The sequence below is a fragment of the Artemia franciscana genome, chromosome 2 (genome assembly GCF_032884065.1).
Source record: "Artemia franciscana chromosome 2, ASM3288406v1, whole genome shotgun sequence".
NCBI classification, from domain to species: Eukaryota; Metazoa; Arthropoda; class Branchiopoda; order Anostraca; family Artemiidae; genus Artemia; species Artemia franciscana.
The window spans coordinates 732,112-751,439 of record NC_088864.1 but is presented as its reverse complement, the minus strand read 5'-3'; the positions used below and the strand labels follow the sequence as shown (position 1 = coordinate 751,439).

Below are 19,328 nucleotides of genomic sequence, written 5' to 3'. Positions count from 1 at the left end.
AATTTCGGAAAGTTTTTGAATTAATGCATGTCTGATTTTGGCTCTCCGTACAAAAATTATTAAAATGAAATTTGCATATTAATTCTTTTTTTGGCTAAATGACTTTCTCTTAGTTTTGATCAGATGATTTTGAGAAATAAGGGGTGGGGAAGGAGGCCTAGTTGCCCTCCAATTTTTCGGTTACTTAAAAAGGCAACTAGATCTTTTAATTTTTAACGAACGTTTTTATTAATAAAAAATATACGTAACTTAAAAATTAACTTACGTAACAAACTTTTATATTATTATATTTTTGATTATATATATGAGGGGGTTGGTCCACTCGTTAATACCTCGCTCTTCACACTAAATCTTCTTTTGTCCCAATTCTTTAAGAATGAACCCTGGATCAGAAAGGCCGTAGAATAAATAGTTGAAATTACTTAAAAATTTTTTAGCATAAAGAGCGAAGTATTTATCTCCTCCTAAATACCTCGCTCTTTATGCTAAAGTATTTTTAGAACCCCTCATATGCGTAATAATCTCTGTTCGTTTTAATGCTTCTCCTTACTATCAATTGAAAAAACTTTTTCATGTTTATATTTTCATTGTTTTTTTTTAATAGTAATGCTAGAAAATCCTGTGCCCTTTTCATTGAATTTCTCTTCCCCCATGAAATATTCCTCCAAGGAAAGATCCTCCCATATAGCCCCCTCCCCTGAACCCCACACCCAAACCAAAAAAAATCCCCCTGATAACGTCAGTACACTTCCCAGTAACCGTTACTGTATGTAAACATTGGTCAAAGTTTGTAACTTGCAGCCCCTCCCCCAGGGACTGTGGGGGGTAAGTCATCCCCAAAGACATAGTTATTATGGTTTTCGACTATGCGGAACAAAATGGCTATCTCAAAATTTTGATCCATTGACTTTGGGAAAAATGAGCGTGGGAGGGGGCCTAGGTGCCCTCCAATTTTTTTGGTCACTTAAAAAGGGCACTAGAACTTTTCATTTCCGTTAGAATGAGCCCTCTTGTAACACTCTAGGACCACTTGGTCGATACGATGACCCCTGGGGAAAAAAAACAACAAACAAACAAATAAACACGCACCCGTGATTTGTCTTATGGCAATAAATATGGAATTCCACATTTTTGTAGATTGGACCTTGAAATTTTTTCTATAGGGTTCTCTGATACGCTGAATGCGATGGTGTGATTTTCGTTAAGATCCTATGACTTTTAGGGGGTGTTACCCCCTATTTTTCAAAATAAGGCAAAGTCTTAGGCTCGTAACTTTTGATGACAAAGATTAAATTCGATGAAACTTATATATTTCAAATCAGCATAAAAATCCAATTCTTTTGATATATCTTTTAGCATCGAAATTCCGTTTTTTAGAGTTTCGTTTACAATTGAGCCGGGTCGCTCCTTACTACAGTTCGTTACCACGAACTGTTTGATATGGACGAAAATAATGCCATTCGTTTAAGGACAGTAGATAAAACTTATGACGTTTATTGGTCAAATATTTTCTTTTATGGAATGTCAAAGGCTTATATTTATTTCTGCACGGTGTTAATTTACAGAAAAATAGGAGAGGGACAAAACAAAATTTTTAAAGTCTAGGTTGACAATGTTTTTTTGTTGTTTTTTTTTTTTTTTCAATGAAAACGCAAAAGAAAACACTTCTATGAAAATGCCAAAAAAGCCAAAGAAAAAAATGCAACGGAAAATCCCCCAAAAATTTCGAAGTCTAGTGGAGAGGCAATGCTTCATTTACTGATGAGAGTGGGCATTGGGCAGATCCGGAGTGTTATGTGGAATAACTTTTTTCGCTCGATAAATCCATATAGATGTAGATTGTGTGGTTAAAATGCAGCCTAGACAAGTGGGGGCACTGGCGGATCCAAGGGGCCGGGGGGGCCACGGGCCATCTCCAAGAATTTTTTGTCGCCCTCTTATCCTTTTTTTCTTCTTTTTTACTCCTTTTTTTGGAATAAGTTTGTCAATTTGGTCAATTATTGGCACCTGGGCCCCTCAAGATTTTGTTCATTGGCACCCTTGTCACATTGGGCCTCCCCCAAGATTTTGCTCTAGATCCCTCCCTGAGTAGAGTGGTTGTCTTCCTCTGTGTTAAACTAGTGGTTTACGGGTAGACCAAGCAGCGAAAAAGGCCAAACTAGAGAACATGTATTGAGCGGTGTAAAATTTAATATCTCGAAAATAAGGAGATTTTGAAAGTTTAGGAGAGAAGTGCCTTCTTGGGATGGGTAAGTCATGTGGAAGAATTGAGTTTTGAACCGAATAACAAACCGAAGAGGCGGTAGACAGGTCCCCATAGATGTATGCAAATTTTACTGATTGTCTAGCTACGGAGTGGTGAGCTTTGTAATTGTTACGAGTAAAAGCCTGAACAATCATGGCAGCTCAATTAAAACAAGCGTAAATACTTCCGTATATCATTCATAATAGTGTATGAGTTTACTCTACCACCCCCTTGAAGCGATACTATATATGCTTCCAATATACCACTTTTGAAAACCACTTTAGAAAATTCTAAAAAAAACTAGCATTCCTAGAAGGCCCATCGCTTTAAAAAAAAATACAAAATTACACATTTGTGCAGATACGGTTCTCTGATACACTGAATCTGATGGTGTGATTTTCCTTAAGATTCTGTGATTTTTAAGGGTTGTTTCCCCTTTTTTCGAAAATAAGACACATTTTTTCAGGCTCGTAACTTTTGATAATTAGGACTAAACTTGATGAAACTTACGTATCTGAAATCAGCATAGAAATCCGATTCTTTTTATACATCTATTGGTATCAAAATTCCATTTTTTAGAGTTTCGGTTGCTATTGAGCCGGGTTGCTCATTATTACAGGTCGTTGCAACGAACTGTTCGATTGGACTATGAAAAGTGGTTGCAAAACAAAATTACGGAATAACAAATTACGGCTACGGACGATGAAACTTTTAAAACAAAAGTTTCCGAATTACAAGTAATTACCTTTTCTAGAGTTATGCCTGATCCTCAATGAATTTGATTAGAATCGTAAAATCGACGTTTAACTTGTAACCTTGACGTTTCAGAGTCACAATTTGATGCCTCTTAAAAAATTTTTGCCTTTTTTTCAATAAATCAAAGAAGTTCGTATTCAAAATCGTAGGCATGGTGTTTTTGTAAAACTCTAGTTAATTGACTTCTTGCTATCTCGGAAAGGGCTTAGGTTAGGAAAATGAAACTTTCAGAGATGGGTCTATAGGCTAAAGTATGTCCTGGGAAGGTATTATAAAGTACCCATCTCCACTCCTTCTCCTTCTAGAGGGCCCTGAAATTTGCCTACATGACAGGTCTATACCTATTCAAATTTTGACAAAACAAAATTTTACCTTAATTTTCAGTTACTAGTTGCTTTTTCTCTGCCTTTAGTTCTGAAAATACAACTTCTGTTATTTGAGTAGAATTTTGAGCCATATCAATGTTTTTTTTTTTTTTTTAATTTAGGAAATGTGTTTGCATATCTTTAAAACCTAATAGAATAGAATTGAGCAAAGTTATGAAGCTGAAAACAATTTTGTTTACTTCCATTAAGCAGAAGATCTATTTTGCAAGGTTTCACTTTTATAAGACACATATTTTTAAAGGTAATCAAAGGTAAGGGCCCTCTAGATGGGGGTAGATGCTTTAAAATACCTTCCCGGGACATACTTTAGTCTGTAGATTCATCCCTGAAAGTTTCATTTTCCTAACCTAAACCCTTTCTGAGATAGCAAGAAGTCAATTAACTAGAATTTTACCGGTGTTTTTTTAAGTTCATATTCAGGATGAAGCTCGATTGAACTACTGACATACCATTCATGAGGTATATGGCATTTAAAAATATGTCAAAAGTGGCTGAAAAGAAAAATCTGAATTGTAAATTAAAGAAACGGTGGAGATTCTCCAGTCATTGATGACGCTTAAGGCGTAGAATCGATGTTCCACTTGAAACTTGGATGCTTCAGAATCAGAATTTAATGCCTGTTAAAAAATTTTGCCTGTTTCTCAATGAATCAAATTTAAGTTCATATAAAAATAATGCCAATATTAGGCATAAATTTGTATCTAGCAATAAGCACGATTGAACCATCAGATGTCAGTATGGTTTATGTTTCATTCAAACACGTTTATTGTTTAAATCCATAGCTGTAGGCTGTAATAGAAGGACAAGATACTTATATAATAAGTTTCAATAGTTTAAGATCTATCGATTCACTAAGCCAGAATTATGATAGAGGAAGAGCGTGCATAGCTCTGTTTGCCTCATGCGGCTTGGTGTTGGGGTACTGCAGTGAGTCGTAGCATAGGTATCAAACAGTTCATGGTAACGAACTATAAGTAAGGAGCGACCTGGCTCAATAGTAACCGGAACTCTAAAATACGGGATTTTGATAACAATAGTTGCATCAAAAGAATCGTATTTTTATGTCAATTTTAAATATATAAGTTCCATCAAGTTTAGTCTTGCCCATCAAAGGTTGCGAGCCTGAGAAAATTTTAGAAAATAGGGAGAAACACCCCCTAACAGTCATACAATCTTAATGAAAATGGAATATTGTTTTAAAAGTAGAACTGTAACAAAGAGTCAAACTTGAGAGTAAAAAGCGGGACGATAAGGGGGACAGCCCCTTTCTTATAAATAATTTCTGTATGTTTTAAGTTTTAATGTCGCCCCTTACTTTGAGTTAAAAAAAATGTTGTTTTTTTTTTAATCTATACAGTAATGACCGTTGCTACTTTCTCCATTAAAAAAAAAAAAAAAAAAAAAAAAAAAAAAAAAAAAAAAAAAAAAAAAAAAAAAAAAAAAAGAAAAACTTGGGATGCAGAATGTCTCACGTATTTCTTCTTGGCTCCTCCTTCACACATACACAGTAAGGAACTTATATACCTTTGTTATGCTTCGATACGCTATTGGGAAATTAATCAATAGTTCACAACCCTGACCACTGTCCCTTTATGGCGCTGTGATGTGTCCCATCTCTTGATTCAAATTTTCATGACTGTATATATACCTAGGCTGTACAGTGAGTTATTTGTAGTTGTAGTAGCAAGGTCTTTTTTAGCGAATAGCCTAAGCTTGCTTAAATAAGGAAAGATTAACTAATTTCGCATGATTTTGACACACTTCTCAAGCAATTTACAATCTAAGAGAACAGAAAGCACATTTCAAAAATGTTTTAATATTTCAAAAATATTTCAAAATTTCAAAAATATTTTAATTCTCAAGACACAGCACAATTGTCGTCTTGCTGAAACATTAACAATGTAGGACTGCAGAAAAATAACATACCAAAGCACACATAGGGAACATGAACCTTATAGAACTACTTTTGAGAAATATACTAGTGTCTCTTGAAATAGCAAAAAAAAAATTTAAGCAGTCAAGCTAAAGAGTCAAATAAAATTTAGAAATGTAGTTACTTACATATATTTTATCTTTGTAGTACCTAACTTTGATGTTATTCAAAAGAGTTGCTTCGTTCAGATACATTAGAGAACCTGAAATAGAAAAGTATATTAAAGGTAGCCTATATATAAGTAGGAATTTAAAACGACAAAATGAATTTCCTAAGAAATACCGACCTCAGCTTCTCAAGAGGATAGTCTCATAGCCGTGTGAAATCATTTAAATGAGAAGTGCGTTTTCAAAATTAAGGCTCTAAACAAATTTTCTCAAACCCGTGACTCTAGATCGTAAAAACTGGAAATACTGCAGATTCGTATTTCAAAAGAAAAATAACTTGTGTGAAATTAATAAAATAGGGCGTTAGTATCCCATTTGTAAGACTAAAAGTGAAATATTCTGTTATTGAAAATAAGTAAAGAGGGAATTGGCCTTGTCTGAACTATCGGATCGTCGCCATTTCAAACTTGTTGAATCTCATTTTTCTTAGAATAAAAAGTTTTAGACGAGAGATGTAGACGTATGCCATTTATAATTTTTTTTTTACCTCCAGGATTTATCCTTCGGAAAGGGGGGAGGTAATTAGAAATAAAACAGGGTCCGTTTTACAAAATAAATGTGAAATTATCTTTGGCAATTTGGCCAAATGATTTTGCAAATTTGAAAAATATCTAAATTATTGAGCATCTCATAGGTGGGTCATTTGTGTGAACTCCAGCGTAGCATATACACAATGATAGTATCAAGCTTTCTGGATGTTACAATACTTTTATGCCGGCCAAAATGCGAAAAATCTTTTTACAGACAAAATGCAAAAAATATTTTTACAGACAAAGATTGTCTGCAATAAGATGGAATTTATCATACCCCAGAGCCCATATTTTAGGTAGAGTATCAGCAGTGGTGGTTCTGCCCTCTCTTGTGCCTGGGACAGAATCTTGATTAGGGCCCACCAGTCTCCCAAAAACTTGTAACGCCAAATTTAAACAAAATTTTCATTTATTAACAAAAATCATTTTCAGTTCATTTTCGTTTAACTAGTAATTATTTGTTAAATTGTTGTTTAAGTTATTTAATTATTATCAGTTATTTAAACTTAATTAATACGATTATTATTATTTAATCGTTTCTCATGTTTTGATTTATTTTTATTCTATTAATTAATTATTGATTAATGATTATTTTCATTTATTAACTGTGCCCACTACTTTATTAATGCATATTCAACAATTACAAAATGATTATAACCGTTAGTTTATTTGTTGGAATTTTGCGTCCCTAAAATTTATGGGCCCAAGGCAAGTGCCCCCTCCCCCACTGTAGCTCCCTCAAAACTGTCTCATAGTATATTTTCAAAATCAAGGGGAGTTTGGGGAGATTGTCGCAAAGAAAGATTTAAAGGAAATGGAAACATCCTGGGAGGGTGTAAAGAGGGAGGCTTTGTAAAAATTGGGATGGAGGAGAGGAGTGTGCGTAACTGTGTTGGCCTCAGGCGGCTTGGTGCTACGGTGAGTTTATAATAGTAGTAGTAGAAAGCGGAATTTGGGAGTAATTTTTATTCTCCCCCTACTAAATCTCCCTATATATTTATCTGTCAACAAATGGAGAGTGATAATTTGGACGTAAAATTGTACTTTTTGAGGCTGAATCATACCCCCCCCCCAAATTAACACAAAAATCCGCCGACCCATCTCCATAATAACTGTTGCACAATTATGCATGTAATTAATAGCATTAAACCCCAATTTATGAAAATGCCCGTATTTCTTTTGCCTTTTCTGGCAAAGTTTAGTTCTTACATCATCAGTCAAACATAAAAAAAAAAAAATTAAGAATTAAATTGTAGCGGGAAAAATTTTTTGTTGTATTTACTAATTTAATACAAATTATATTGAGCCAGATAGAAACTGATGAAAGAAAATGATCCAACCATAAGAAAAAAATTGAAAGGAAAACTATTATAAAGTGTGACACGCGGCATGTGACTACGCTGTCACAAGATATATGCTTTCACAAGATTCGCTGCACAAAGCAAATATGCTTTGTCATTTTTCGAAGAAGGTGTTGACAAACTTTTCATAGAAAAATTTCAATTGCCGAATTCACTTCTATTGTTTGTTGTTCTTTTTTTTGCGGGGGGGGGACTAGGGGCTGAGGGGTTTAATTTCGCTTCTATTTTTTGTTGTTATTTTTGTGGGGGGGGGGGGTGATTAGGGGCAGATGGGGTATTAATTTCGCTTATATTTTTTGCTGTTCTTTTTCTCGCGGGGGGGGGGAGTAGGGGCTAATGGGGGTTTAATTTCGCTTCTATTTTTGTTGTTCTTTTTCTGCGGGAGGGGGTGATTAAGGGGCTGATGGGGTTTAAAGCAATAGTCGTGAATATAGACAAGATTCCATAACTGACATAGGGACAAGGTGAACACACTGCTAAATTCCTCTTTTTTTGCTTTTTTTCAAATATAATAGGGGTCACAAATATAGCCTAAGTAATATATAAAAGTAAAAGAAAACATTAAAACACTGAAATTTTTCCTTTATAGTATTAAATAAAAAAACAAGTTTTTTTAAACTGAAAGTAAGGAGCGACATTAAAACTTAAGACGAACAGAAATTACTTCGTATATGAAAGGAAGTAAGCTTCCTCATCAACGCCCCGTTCTTTACGCTAAAGTTTGACTCTTTCTCTCAATTCTTCTTTTTAAAACAGTAAAAAACTTTAGCGTAAAGAGCGGGGCGTTGATGAGGAAGCAGCCCCTTTCATATACGAAGTAATTTCTGTTCGTTTTAAGTTTTAATACCGCTCCTTACTTTCAGTTAAAAAAAACTTTTTTTTTATTTAATTCCTGAACGTTTTTGAATCCATGCATGTTTTAATTTTGGCTCTCCACAGAGGAATAATTAAAACGAAATTTGCATATTTATTTTTTTGGGCTAAATGGCTTTCTCATAGTTTTGATCGAATGATTTTGAGGAAAAAAGAGCGGCGGAGGAAGCCTAGTTGCCCTCCGATTTTTTGGTTACTTAAAAAGGTAACTAGAACTTTTAATTTTTTACGAATGTTTTTATTAGTAAAAGATATACGTAACTTATAAATTAGCCTACGTAACGAACTTTTGTATTCTCATGTTTTTATTACATATATGAGGGAGTTCACCCCCTCGTTAGTACCTCGCTCTTTACACTAAAGCTTAAATTTTGTCCCAATTCATTAAGAATGACCCCTGAATCACAAAAGCCGTAGAATAAATTGTTGAAATTACTAAGAATACTTTTGCGTAAAGAGCGAGGTATTAGGAGGAGGTGAGCCCCTCATATGCGTAATAATTTCTGTTCGTTTTAAGTTTTAATGCTGCTCCTTACTTCCAGATGAAAAAACTTTTTCATATTTATTTTTTCATTGTTTATTTTCTAAATAATGCTAGAAAATCCTGCGTTACCTTCATGGAAATTTTCTTCCCCCATGACAAATTCCTCGATCGAAAGTTCCCCCAACATATCCCCCTCTTCCCAACCCCTCCCCCAACCAAATATCCCCCTGAAAACGTCTGTACATTTCCCAATAACCATTACTATACGTAAGCACTGGTCAAAGTTTGTAGCTTGTAGCCCATCCCACGGGGGTTTAGGGGGAGTAAGTCGTTCCCAAAGACATAGTTATAAGGTTTTCCCACTGCGCTGAATAAAATGGCTATCTCAGAGTTTTGATCCGTTGACTTTGGAAAAATAATTAGCGTGGGAGGGGGCCTAGGTGCCCTCCAATTTTTTCGGTCACTTAAAAAGGGCACTAGAACTTTTCATTTCTGTTAGAATGAGCCCTCTCGCAACATTTTAGGACCACTGGGTCGATAAAATCACCCCTGGGAAAAAAAACAAAAAAGCAACCCCAACAAATAAACACGCATCCGTGATCTGCCTTCTGGCAAAAAAATACAAAATTCCACATTTTTGTAGATAGGAGCTTGAAACTTCTACAGTAGGGTTCTCTGATACGCTGAATCTGATGGTGTGATTTTCGTTCTGATGGTGTCACTCTATGACTTGTAGGGGGTGTTTCCCCCTAATAATTTTTTTAAATATTTTCAGGCTCGTAACTTTTGATGGGTAAAACTAAACTTGAAGACGAAACTTATATATTTAAAATCAGCATTAAAATGTGATTCTTTTGATATAGCTATTGGCATCAAAATTCCATTTCTTAGAGTATTGGCTACTATTGAGCCGGGTCGCTCCTTACTACAGTTCGTTACCATGAACTGTTTGATTCAGGATACTTCAACTGTTCAGAGTACCAGATTTACTTCTATTATTATGGACTTCCTAAGATCTTTTAAAATAATATTTTAGTAAATTACGTACTCAATCTCACACTGAGACAAATTGCAGACCAAGAAGATAAACCGATTAATGTCAAAGTTATAAGGTATAATTGTATTTATTTAAAGGAGAAATACATTACTAGGGCTATTTATGGATCCATCAGAAAGGCGGAGGGGGTGCATTAGCAACCAAAACGATTAGTATATTAGGGATCATAGTATATTAGGGATTCGACCAAATCTCTGTAGAAGAGATAAAGGGTAGGGGGCTCCAAATTCGAGATTCAACTCCAACGATCAATATTCGCACCAGTCTCCGTAGAGGAGGTAAGGGGCAGGGGTCTCCAACTTCATGTCGTCAGGGCATCCACCAGAAGGGAACGTCCTATCCCAACCAAACCTGGCGGAAAGTAAGACTGGAGGTAAAGGGCATTGTTTTTATGCGGTGCACGTGACCTGAAATTTGTTGAAGGGGGAGGGGGGTTGGTATATGAGTATCCCTTTGTCAACCAAATTAGTGTAGAATCTATTCAACAAAACCTGGTTAGTAGCTACATTTATTGTTCCGGATGTACAATAAATGCACTGGGTCTACAACAAATAGCTGCGACCCATGTGTCACAGTTGCCGCAACACTGTACGAGACCTTGGCGCTGAAGTTTTAGTTTCCTTGTTCCTAACATCCTCTTCTTCTTCCACGTCCATTCTAGTTTTCAGCCTCTTTTTTTGTGGCAAATTTTACGTGGCATTAATATTTTTTCCCTTTTTTCCTGCATTTTATAGAACTCTGTATTTTGCATATTTGATTAAATTCGCTATTTTTTAAGTAGTATCAACCACTATCATAATGTCTTTATGAATTTTTTTTGAACAAGACATTTTAATATGCAAACTTCCAAGTAGATTCATCCAGAAGTGCCGTTTTATTTTATTTAGATTTCAAAATTTTCTTTTCATTTTCCGTTTCGTACGGTGTTTCTATTTTTAGCTTTTTCTATTTTAATTTTCCTATTCCGAAGATTCTTGCATTAAGTTCTACGACATATATCAAACAGTTCGTGGTAACGAACTACAAGTAAGGAGCGACCAGGCGCAATAGTAACCGAAACTCTAGAAAACGAAACTTTGATACTAATAGTTACATCAAAAGAATCGCATTTAATGCTGATTTTAAATATATAAGTTTCATCAAATTTAATCTTACCCATTAAAAGTTACGAGCTTTAGAAAATTTGCCTAATTTTAGAAAATAGGGGAAAACACCCCTTAAAAGTCATAGAATCTTAACGAAAATCACACCATCAGATTCAGCGTATTAGAGAACCCTAGTTTAGGAGTTTCAAGTTTCTATCTACAAAAACGTGGAATTTTGTGTTTTTTGCCACAAGACAGATCACGGATGTGTGTTTATTTGTTTGTTTTTTTGTTGTTTTTTTATCCAGGGGTGATCATATTGACCCAGTGTTCCTAGAATGTCACAAGAGGGCTCATTCTAACGGAAATTAAAAGTTTTAGTGCTCTTTTCAAGAGACCGAAAAATGGAGGGCACCTAGGCCCCCTCCCACGCTCATTGTTTTCTCAGAGCCACCTGATCAAAGTTCTGAGATAGGCATTTTGTTCAACATAGTCAAAAAACCAAAAAACTATGTCTTTGGGAGCGACTTACTCCCCCACAGTCCCTTTGGGAGGGGACTGTTATGCGGGGAAAATTTCCATTGAGTAATTTCAAATGGGGAAGAGAATTTCCACGAAGGGGGCGCAGGATTTTTTAGTGTTTTTTTAGAGCAATTAAAAAAATAAATATGAAAAAGTTTCTTCAAGTGAAAGTATGGAGCAGCATCAAAACTTAAAGCAAACAGAAATTATTACCCATATGAGGTGTCCACCTCCTCCTAATACCTTGCTCTTTACGCTAAAGTAATTTTATTAATTTCAACTATTTATTTTACGGCCTTTTTGATTCAGGGGTCATTCTTGAGGAATTGGGACAAAATTTAAACTTTAATGTCAAGAGTGAGGTATTGACGGGAGGGCGAACCCCCTCATATATGTAATAAAAGCATACGAATTTAAAAGTTTGTTACGTAGGTTATTTTCGTAAGTTACGGAAATTTTTATTAATAAATACGTTCGTAAAATTAGAAGTTCTAGTTGCCTTTTTAAGTAACAAAAAATTGGACGGTAGCTAGGCCTACTTTCCCGCTTCTTTTTATCAAAATCGTCCGATCAAAACTCTGAGAAAGCCATTTAGCCAAAAAATAAATTAATGTGCGAATTTCGTTTTAATTATTCGTGTGCGGAGAGCCAAAATCCAAACATGCATTAATTCAAAAACGTTCAGAAATTAAATAAAAAAAACTAGTTTTTTGTTTAACTGAAAGTAAGGAGCGACATTAAAACTTAAAACGAACAGAAATTACTAAGTGTTTTACTGTTTTAAAAAGTAGAGTTGAGAGAAAGAGTCAAACTTTAGCGTAAAGAGCGGGGCGTTGAGGATCGAACAGTCCCTTTCATATACGGAGTAATTTCTGTTCGTTTTAAGTTTTAATGTCGCTCCTTACTTTCGGTTAAAATAAACTAGTTTTTTTTATTTAATTTTACAGGAGAGCTGAGAACTAAACGATGAATTTCGGTCATTTTTCGGTCAGTTTTTCGGTCATTGAAGTGCCAATGACGCGGGACGTCATCTGGTGGACAAGATACGGGGGACATGCGCTCCCTAGATTTTTTGTGTTCCAGTGAATATTTTAAATCTTATCTTTTTTAGTATTTCCATTGATAAAGCTGAAAAGAACTAAAAAATTGTCGAACACCCTGGATTTTCAAGATATGGCCTCCTTCCCTATATTTTCTTGAGTTGACCCCATTGCAAGGCCCTATTCATAACCGAGATATTTTCACCTTCTTCATTTTTTTAACAAGTTTTCTAGGACCTTCTTAACAATCTTCCAAGATTTTTTGGGGTGTTTCAAAATTATACAATTTTTAGGTCAATTTCACGTTTTCTTTAGTGCTGCGACTTATAACCGTACAAACAATATGCAAACTGATTAGCTAATTTTGACTCTATTTTTTGTCCATAAAAATTAAAACATTGGCCATCTGTTGATTCCAAAAAACAACTATGACCTACCTTCAGAGGACAGCTGCAATTACATATGCAATATTATGATGCAATATTTTTTAATCAATTTACTGATTCTTCACAAACCTTTCTTTTTTTTCTTTAAGTTTTATTCCTGCTACTGCCAAAAACTGAACAATTACATATGAAGTTAATTTTTCATTACAAATTTAATTCCCGACTTATAAAAAAAATTCAGGGCACATATTTGGTTGTGTAAGTTGCTACTTTTTATAACAACCTGATTTCATTTTCACTATCCTTGGTACTTTAGATGCTCAGACAATGATGGCTTTTCAGGCTTCCAAATAGTGGCGGAAAGAATTTTGCATTTTAAATTCCATAATCTTACTATTTATTCAGGCAAAAAAGAAGATATAAAGTAGGTTGGAAAATCCACACTTTTTTATTATCTTCAGAACCAAACAAGATATTGGGAAACAGATGTGTCTAGTCTGCTTGTTTAGAATAGTGGTATTTTCTGGTCGTTTTTAGAAATATTTTAAGAAAAAATGAAGATTGAGAACATACGACCAAAATCAGAAACATCGTTAAATTTGTAATTAGCTTATAAATTTGTTATTAAAAGACAAAACGATGCTTCCTGAAAAAGGGATGGGCCAAAGAAGAGGTCCGAGCATAGATCCAATGAATTTGGTGGATGGAGGGGGGAAAAATTCCCAGGTAATATCTGAATTTCAGATGCCAGGAGAGGCAAAAAACGTCTGGTCCTGTTGCAAGACAAGAACAAGAAGGAAACTTCACATTTATAAATGATTTTCCCATTTTTGGGCAGAGGTTGGTTGACCCCCTCAAAACCCACCCAGTGGCAATGCCACTCCTGGAATTACCGTTACTACTTTTGGCGAGCATAACAACGTTCTTTTTACTTTAAAGCCAACTCCAAGGCCTACCTTTTGGTGAGCATCATTGAACAAACCATTAAATTAGTTTCTGCATTTCGTTTTAATGAATTTTCAGATAATTAATTATAAGGTCCAATCATAAGGTCCCAACAAGAAGAAGGCTTGTTAATGGTTGTTCGAATCCCAACGCCGGAATCGGATTAATTGAGAGGAAATATCCCCCTCCTACACTCAATTTTATCATAGTAATCAGCATTGTTAGTTATCTTGAACGTTTCATAGAAAGATGTTACCTATGTGAAAGCAAGCGACCCCCCGCCCCCAATGGGTCTGAAATTAGGGTTTCTTCTGCCAACTAAATAAAAGCTTTCATAGTTAAAAGGAGAGGCAAAATAACTCTTTGGATTTCTTTATCATATTTTCTAAAGTCAGGCCTCAAAAACTACGAAGATATATTACAAAAACTAAAGCCTAACTGAAAAATGATTATATATTTGAAATCCACGTTAAAAGCTATATTAGGAACATGATTAATTTTACAGATTATTATATTAATTTTTTTTTAGAGATATTTAGTTCATGAAAAACCAAAAAACAGTTGGACTTAACAGCTCGATCATAAATTGGATTCTGATTATGTGTTTGAAGCAAGCACTGAATTAAAATCGAATAGTTGTGGGCATCAAGTCCTGGCTAATTGTAGAAAAAGCCAAGACAGATAGTTCAATTGAGTCAAAGGCAAATCTGGCATTAACCCCCTTATTAGGATTGTATAAAAATGATAAATATCAAGTCATGAGTCAAACATAAATCTCAAGAAAAATAAAATTGTATGAAAGCACCGTGTTTTTTTATAAAGTGTGTATCGTGTTTTTGTAAAATTGACATGTTTGCTATTTCAACTGGGATTATTAACTTCTTCCTTTAAACACCGACTGAAGTGGGAATCCGTGGAATGGAACAATTGGTTCTTGTGTATTAGTCTGGACACATTCGAGAATTTAGATCTGCAGATCAAACAAGAACCGGTTTATACCTGTCAGTATTCAGAGAGATTTAGCTTAGGCTCAGTTGAAATCTAGGTTGTAGGTATGTTTGTATTAAATATTTCCCTACCACAATTCTTTGTTGTAGTTTCCGTAATTTTGTTAATAAAGTATCGTGCTTTCATCATATTTAGGTATATTTCATTATGGTTAACCAAACTTCACTTCTTGAGTGTGTACTGGATAATACACAAGCAGTGCCGTATCCAGGATTATTTTTCAGGGTTAGTGTTACAGAAGATTTTTTTCGGGGGAGGGGTTACAAGAACTTTAAAAAATGCAACAAAATTTGTTTATATTCAGTTTTGTTACGATTTTTACGAGTCGGAGACAAATATTTCGGGGGGGGGGGGGTCGTTACACTAGTACAGAATAGTTTTCACAAGAAAGGCAAAACTGGGTAAATGGAAAACGAAGAAAAAATAAAAACGGATGTACTAACAGTTATCATCAAAGTCGTTTGTTTCATTTTCCTCGGCGTAATGAAGGTTGTTATACGGCACTATTTGAGGCTTAGCTCCCTTTTGGCTGGGAAGAACTAGAGCTCCATCTGCAGCCAAATCAATCGTATATCCTAAAAGGTATCCTTGGATAGGATCGGGTATCCATACTGCCTGTCTTTCCATCTGTAAAGAACAAAATCTTAATTTTAATTTGTATCTTTAATAATTTTATTTGACGGGCATTAGACATTTCAAAAGTCGAATGTTAGTCATCGTCTTCTTCATTTATCCCATGCAGGATGTCACGCTTTGCGTGGGTGTAAGGGGTGCAGAGCAATTTTTAGTGGCGAAATAGAAATAACACTTTCTTTTATGCCTTTTCTTCCTACCATGGAGCATATGGTACTTGTATATATACCCACTTACGCTCAAGTTGTTCATGCATTGACGCAACGTAAACCGGTTTCTTTCGCTAGCTTTCACCTTAGCGTGAAAAAAGACAAAGAGAAGTGAAAGAATAGATAAGAAATGCATATTTTGGGCTATATATTTGCACATTAGGGGGATGGGTGAAGTATTTCGACAGTGTGAAGTCAGAAAACAATTCTTACTTCATAATTGGCAGAATAATAGTAGCTAACACATTTTGCATGCAGACCCCCGGTACTTTACCCCCCCCCCCGCTTATTGTGCGAATATATGGCCCCAATTTGTTTTTTTACGTTCACAAACTCCTTAGTTTATTATTCCACATTCACAACCAAATAAATAAATTACATAACAGTTTAGCGCTGGAGAAAACCTACGAGGGTTTGCGATCATGCGAAGGTCCACGTAACTACATACGTAATAAATCAGCTATTTACTCAAACTTCAACTATTTAATTAAAACTATTATGAATAAACCAAAAATAAATAAACTTTAACCTATATAATATATATATATAAACAAATACGAAGTATAGATAAACAAATAAATAACTCAGTTGAAAACAATAATAGATAAATACAAATATAAAAGGAAAATCATAATAATAAATCGAGTCTCCATCGTTCTTCAATACTCAACTCCCCATCCCCTCCCCTACACCGCCCTTCCAACACCACGTTAGCCCCTACCCACCTTTACCTCTCTAGATCCTCTTCCTCCCCTACCCAGACTACCATTCATAATAAAATCCAGTAAATTCCCCCAAAAATAATCTTTTACATTCTTTATTAACTGATGTACGAATTCCACCACCTTAATGCTCAATGGTAGGTCAATCCATAACGATGGACCCAGGTGCTTCATTGACAATGAAGACCTGGTACCACGACACAAATCAACAACTATATTATCACTTTGCCTAGTTCCATAATTGTGAATATCACTATTAATTTGGTAAAATTATTATATCTTGATCATACTTAGGTATCTTTTATTAGGATTACCCTAGCTTCACTGCTTGAATAGTAGTGGGTATCAAACAGTTGGTGGCAACGACCTGTAAGTAAGGAGTGACGTGGCTCAATAGTAGCCAAAACTCTAAAAAAACGGAATTTTTATACAAACAGATGCATCAAAAGAATCGAAATTTATGCTGATTTTAAACGTGTAACTTTCATCAAGTTTAGTCTGGGAAAATTTGCCTTATTTTTGAAAAGGGGCAAATACCCTCTAAAATTCATAGCATTTTAATGAAATTCACACAATTAGATTCAGCGTATCAAAGAACCCAACTGTAGAGTTTCAACCTCCTAGCTGCAAAAATTTGGAAATTTGTATTTTTGGCCAGAACGAAGATAACGGATACTTGTTTATTAGTTTTTTCCCAGGGATGATTGTATAGACCCAGGGGTCCTGGAATAAATACAACGTAGAGACAATAGGGAAAATTTCAAGACAGTGGAAATTATTTCTGTAGATATTTCGGCCCTATGTCCAAGGGCCGTCTTCAGCACAATACAAGAATAAGAGAGAAACTATATATATATATATATATATATATATATATATATATATATATATATATATATATATATATATATATATATATATATATATATATATATATAAAAGATCTTACATCAAATTGTGAGGATTAAAAACTAAATAATTAAAAACACTTTTTAAAACTTTTTTTTAAAAATAGCCCTAGCATCCTTACTTCAACGAAGTTCAACCAGGACTGGCGAAAAGAATGAAATGAGAATATAAGCTCATTCAAACTGAAGAGAATAAAATGATTAGATGCAATTTCTTAAAGCTAATCTTGCTTGTTTAGCAGCCTGTCTCAAAGGCCTTTTCGTTGTTGGTTCAGTACCATTGTAAATCGGTTTAGTAAAATATTTTGTTAGATCATTTTTAATTAAATTTGAGTATAAAGAATTTAGTGAGTATTCCCCCAAGTCCCTGTTCAAAGAAATATTTTTATTTATTTTGAGATTAATTTCGATTGATTCTCGAACCACCTGTTTTATTCCCAAATCATTACTAATGAGTGAAGAGTTTTCAAAATGTATAATGTGGGACGGATTATTAAATATATGCCAACCTAAAGCAGAATCAAAGGAGTTGTTGGAACTATTTGAAATTAAGGCCTTGTCTATGTCATTTTTATGCTGTTGTAACCGTTTATCTAGATTCTGATGGGTCCTGCCGACATAGTATTTTCCGCAATCACATGGTATTTGATAGACCCCTCTTTGGCGAGTAACTGGGGTCTTATCTTTACCCGAATTTAAGAAATTGATGATTTTAAAATTATTAGTAAAAACTACGTAGCCTACAGATTATTTTTTGTGCAAATATTTTTTAATTTTGTTTTGATCTTTGGGATATACGGAAGATAGACAATATTTGAGGGCTTATCAGTAGCCTCACATTGTGAAGTATCTTCTTCGATTTTACGAGGATGTCTTTTTATTCTACGGTTAATTATTTTATTGACAAAAGGAATAGGGTATCCATTACCAAAAAGAATATCTCTGATAAAATTTATTTCTGAATTTATATATGAGTTGGAGCAAATATTCAGGGCACGATCAATGAGGGAAGTCACAACTGCTCTTTTAACTTGTGGGGGGTGATTTGAATTAAAGTGAAGATATCTATTGTTTTGTGTTGGCTTTCGATATATAGTAAAATCCAGTTGATCAGCATTGCGAATAATTAATACATCTAAAAACGGAAGTTTATTTTCAATTTCAACTTCTAGGGTGAACTGCAAATTTCGGTCATAAGTGTTAAGATGATCTAAGAAGCCCCGAAGCTCAGCTTCCCCATAATTCCAAAGTGAAATTACGTCATCCATGTAACGACCCCAATAGACGTGTTTTAAAAAATAATAATTCAATGCCCAATTCTCAAGATTCTCGACGTAAATATTTGCTAGTAGCCCGGATAAAGGTGCTCCCATGGGTAACCCATTTTTTTGCTGATAAAAAGAATCGCGAAATTGAAAATACATAGAAAACTTATTACAAATTTTAACAAGAGTCACTAAAACTTCACAATCAATTCCTGTCGCTGAAGTCTCGATCAAGTGGTAATTTTCTTCTATTTTGTTTTTTAATAATTCCTCTGAAATAGTTACATCTATATTTGTATACATTGAAACAATGTCGAAACTACTAACTATTGTGTTTTCTGAAATACTTGTGTTGCTAAGTTTTTTAACCAAATCTGCAGAGTTACGAATACAGGAATTTTGAGAATACAATAAAGGTTTGAAAGCTGTACAAAGCCATTTTCCAATATTGGCAGCGGGGGCTTTAGTACAAGCTACGATAGGTCTTAAGGGAATACCCTGTTTATGTATTTTTGGTAAACCGTAGAGTTTAGGACAGAAACTACCACGGGGAAAAAATTTATTGTATAGTTGTGGGGTGATTTTACCATTTTGTTTTAGCTGCTTTAATTCATTTATAATATTATTAGTGAACTGATCAGTAGGATCATGAGTTATTGTTTGATATGTAATTGTGTCTTTTAAATTACATATCAAACTGTGTCTTTTAAATTACATATCAAACAATAATCATATACATATCAAACAAATCATCTCAAAAAACATATCAAAATCATCAATTTCTTAAATTCGGGTAAAGATAAGACCCCAGTT

At 34.5% G+C, this 19,328-nt stretch overlaps 1 protein-coding gene across 1 annotated transcript in view; it reads right to left on the bottom strand.

The window, feature by feature from the left end:
- LOC136035612 (myosin heavy chain 95F-like) overlaps nucleotides 1–19,328 on the bottom strand; it is a gene marked incomplete in the record, with an annotated part of 147,072 nt that overhangs the window by 92,025 nt on the left and 35,719 nt on the right. The window contains 2 exon segments of the mRNA XM_065717501.1: nucleotides 5,449–5,522; nucleotides 15,222–15,405. Coding sequence (XP_065573573.1) covers nucleotides 5,449–5,522; nucleotides 15,222–15,405 — 258 coding nt within the window.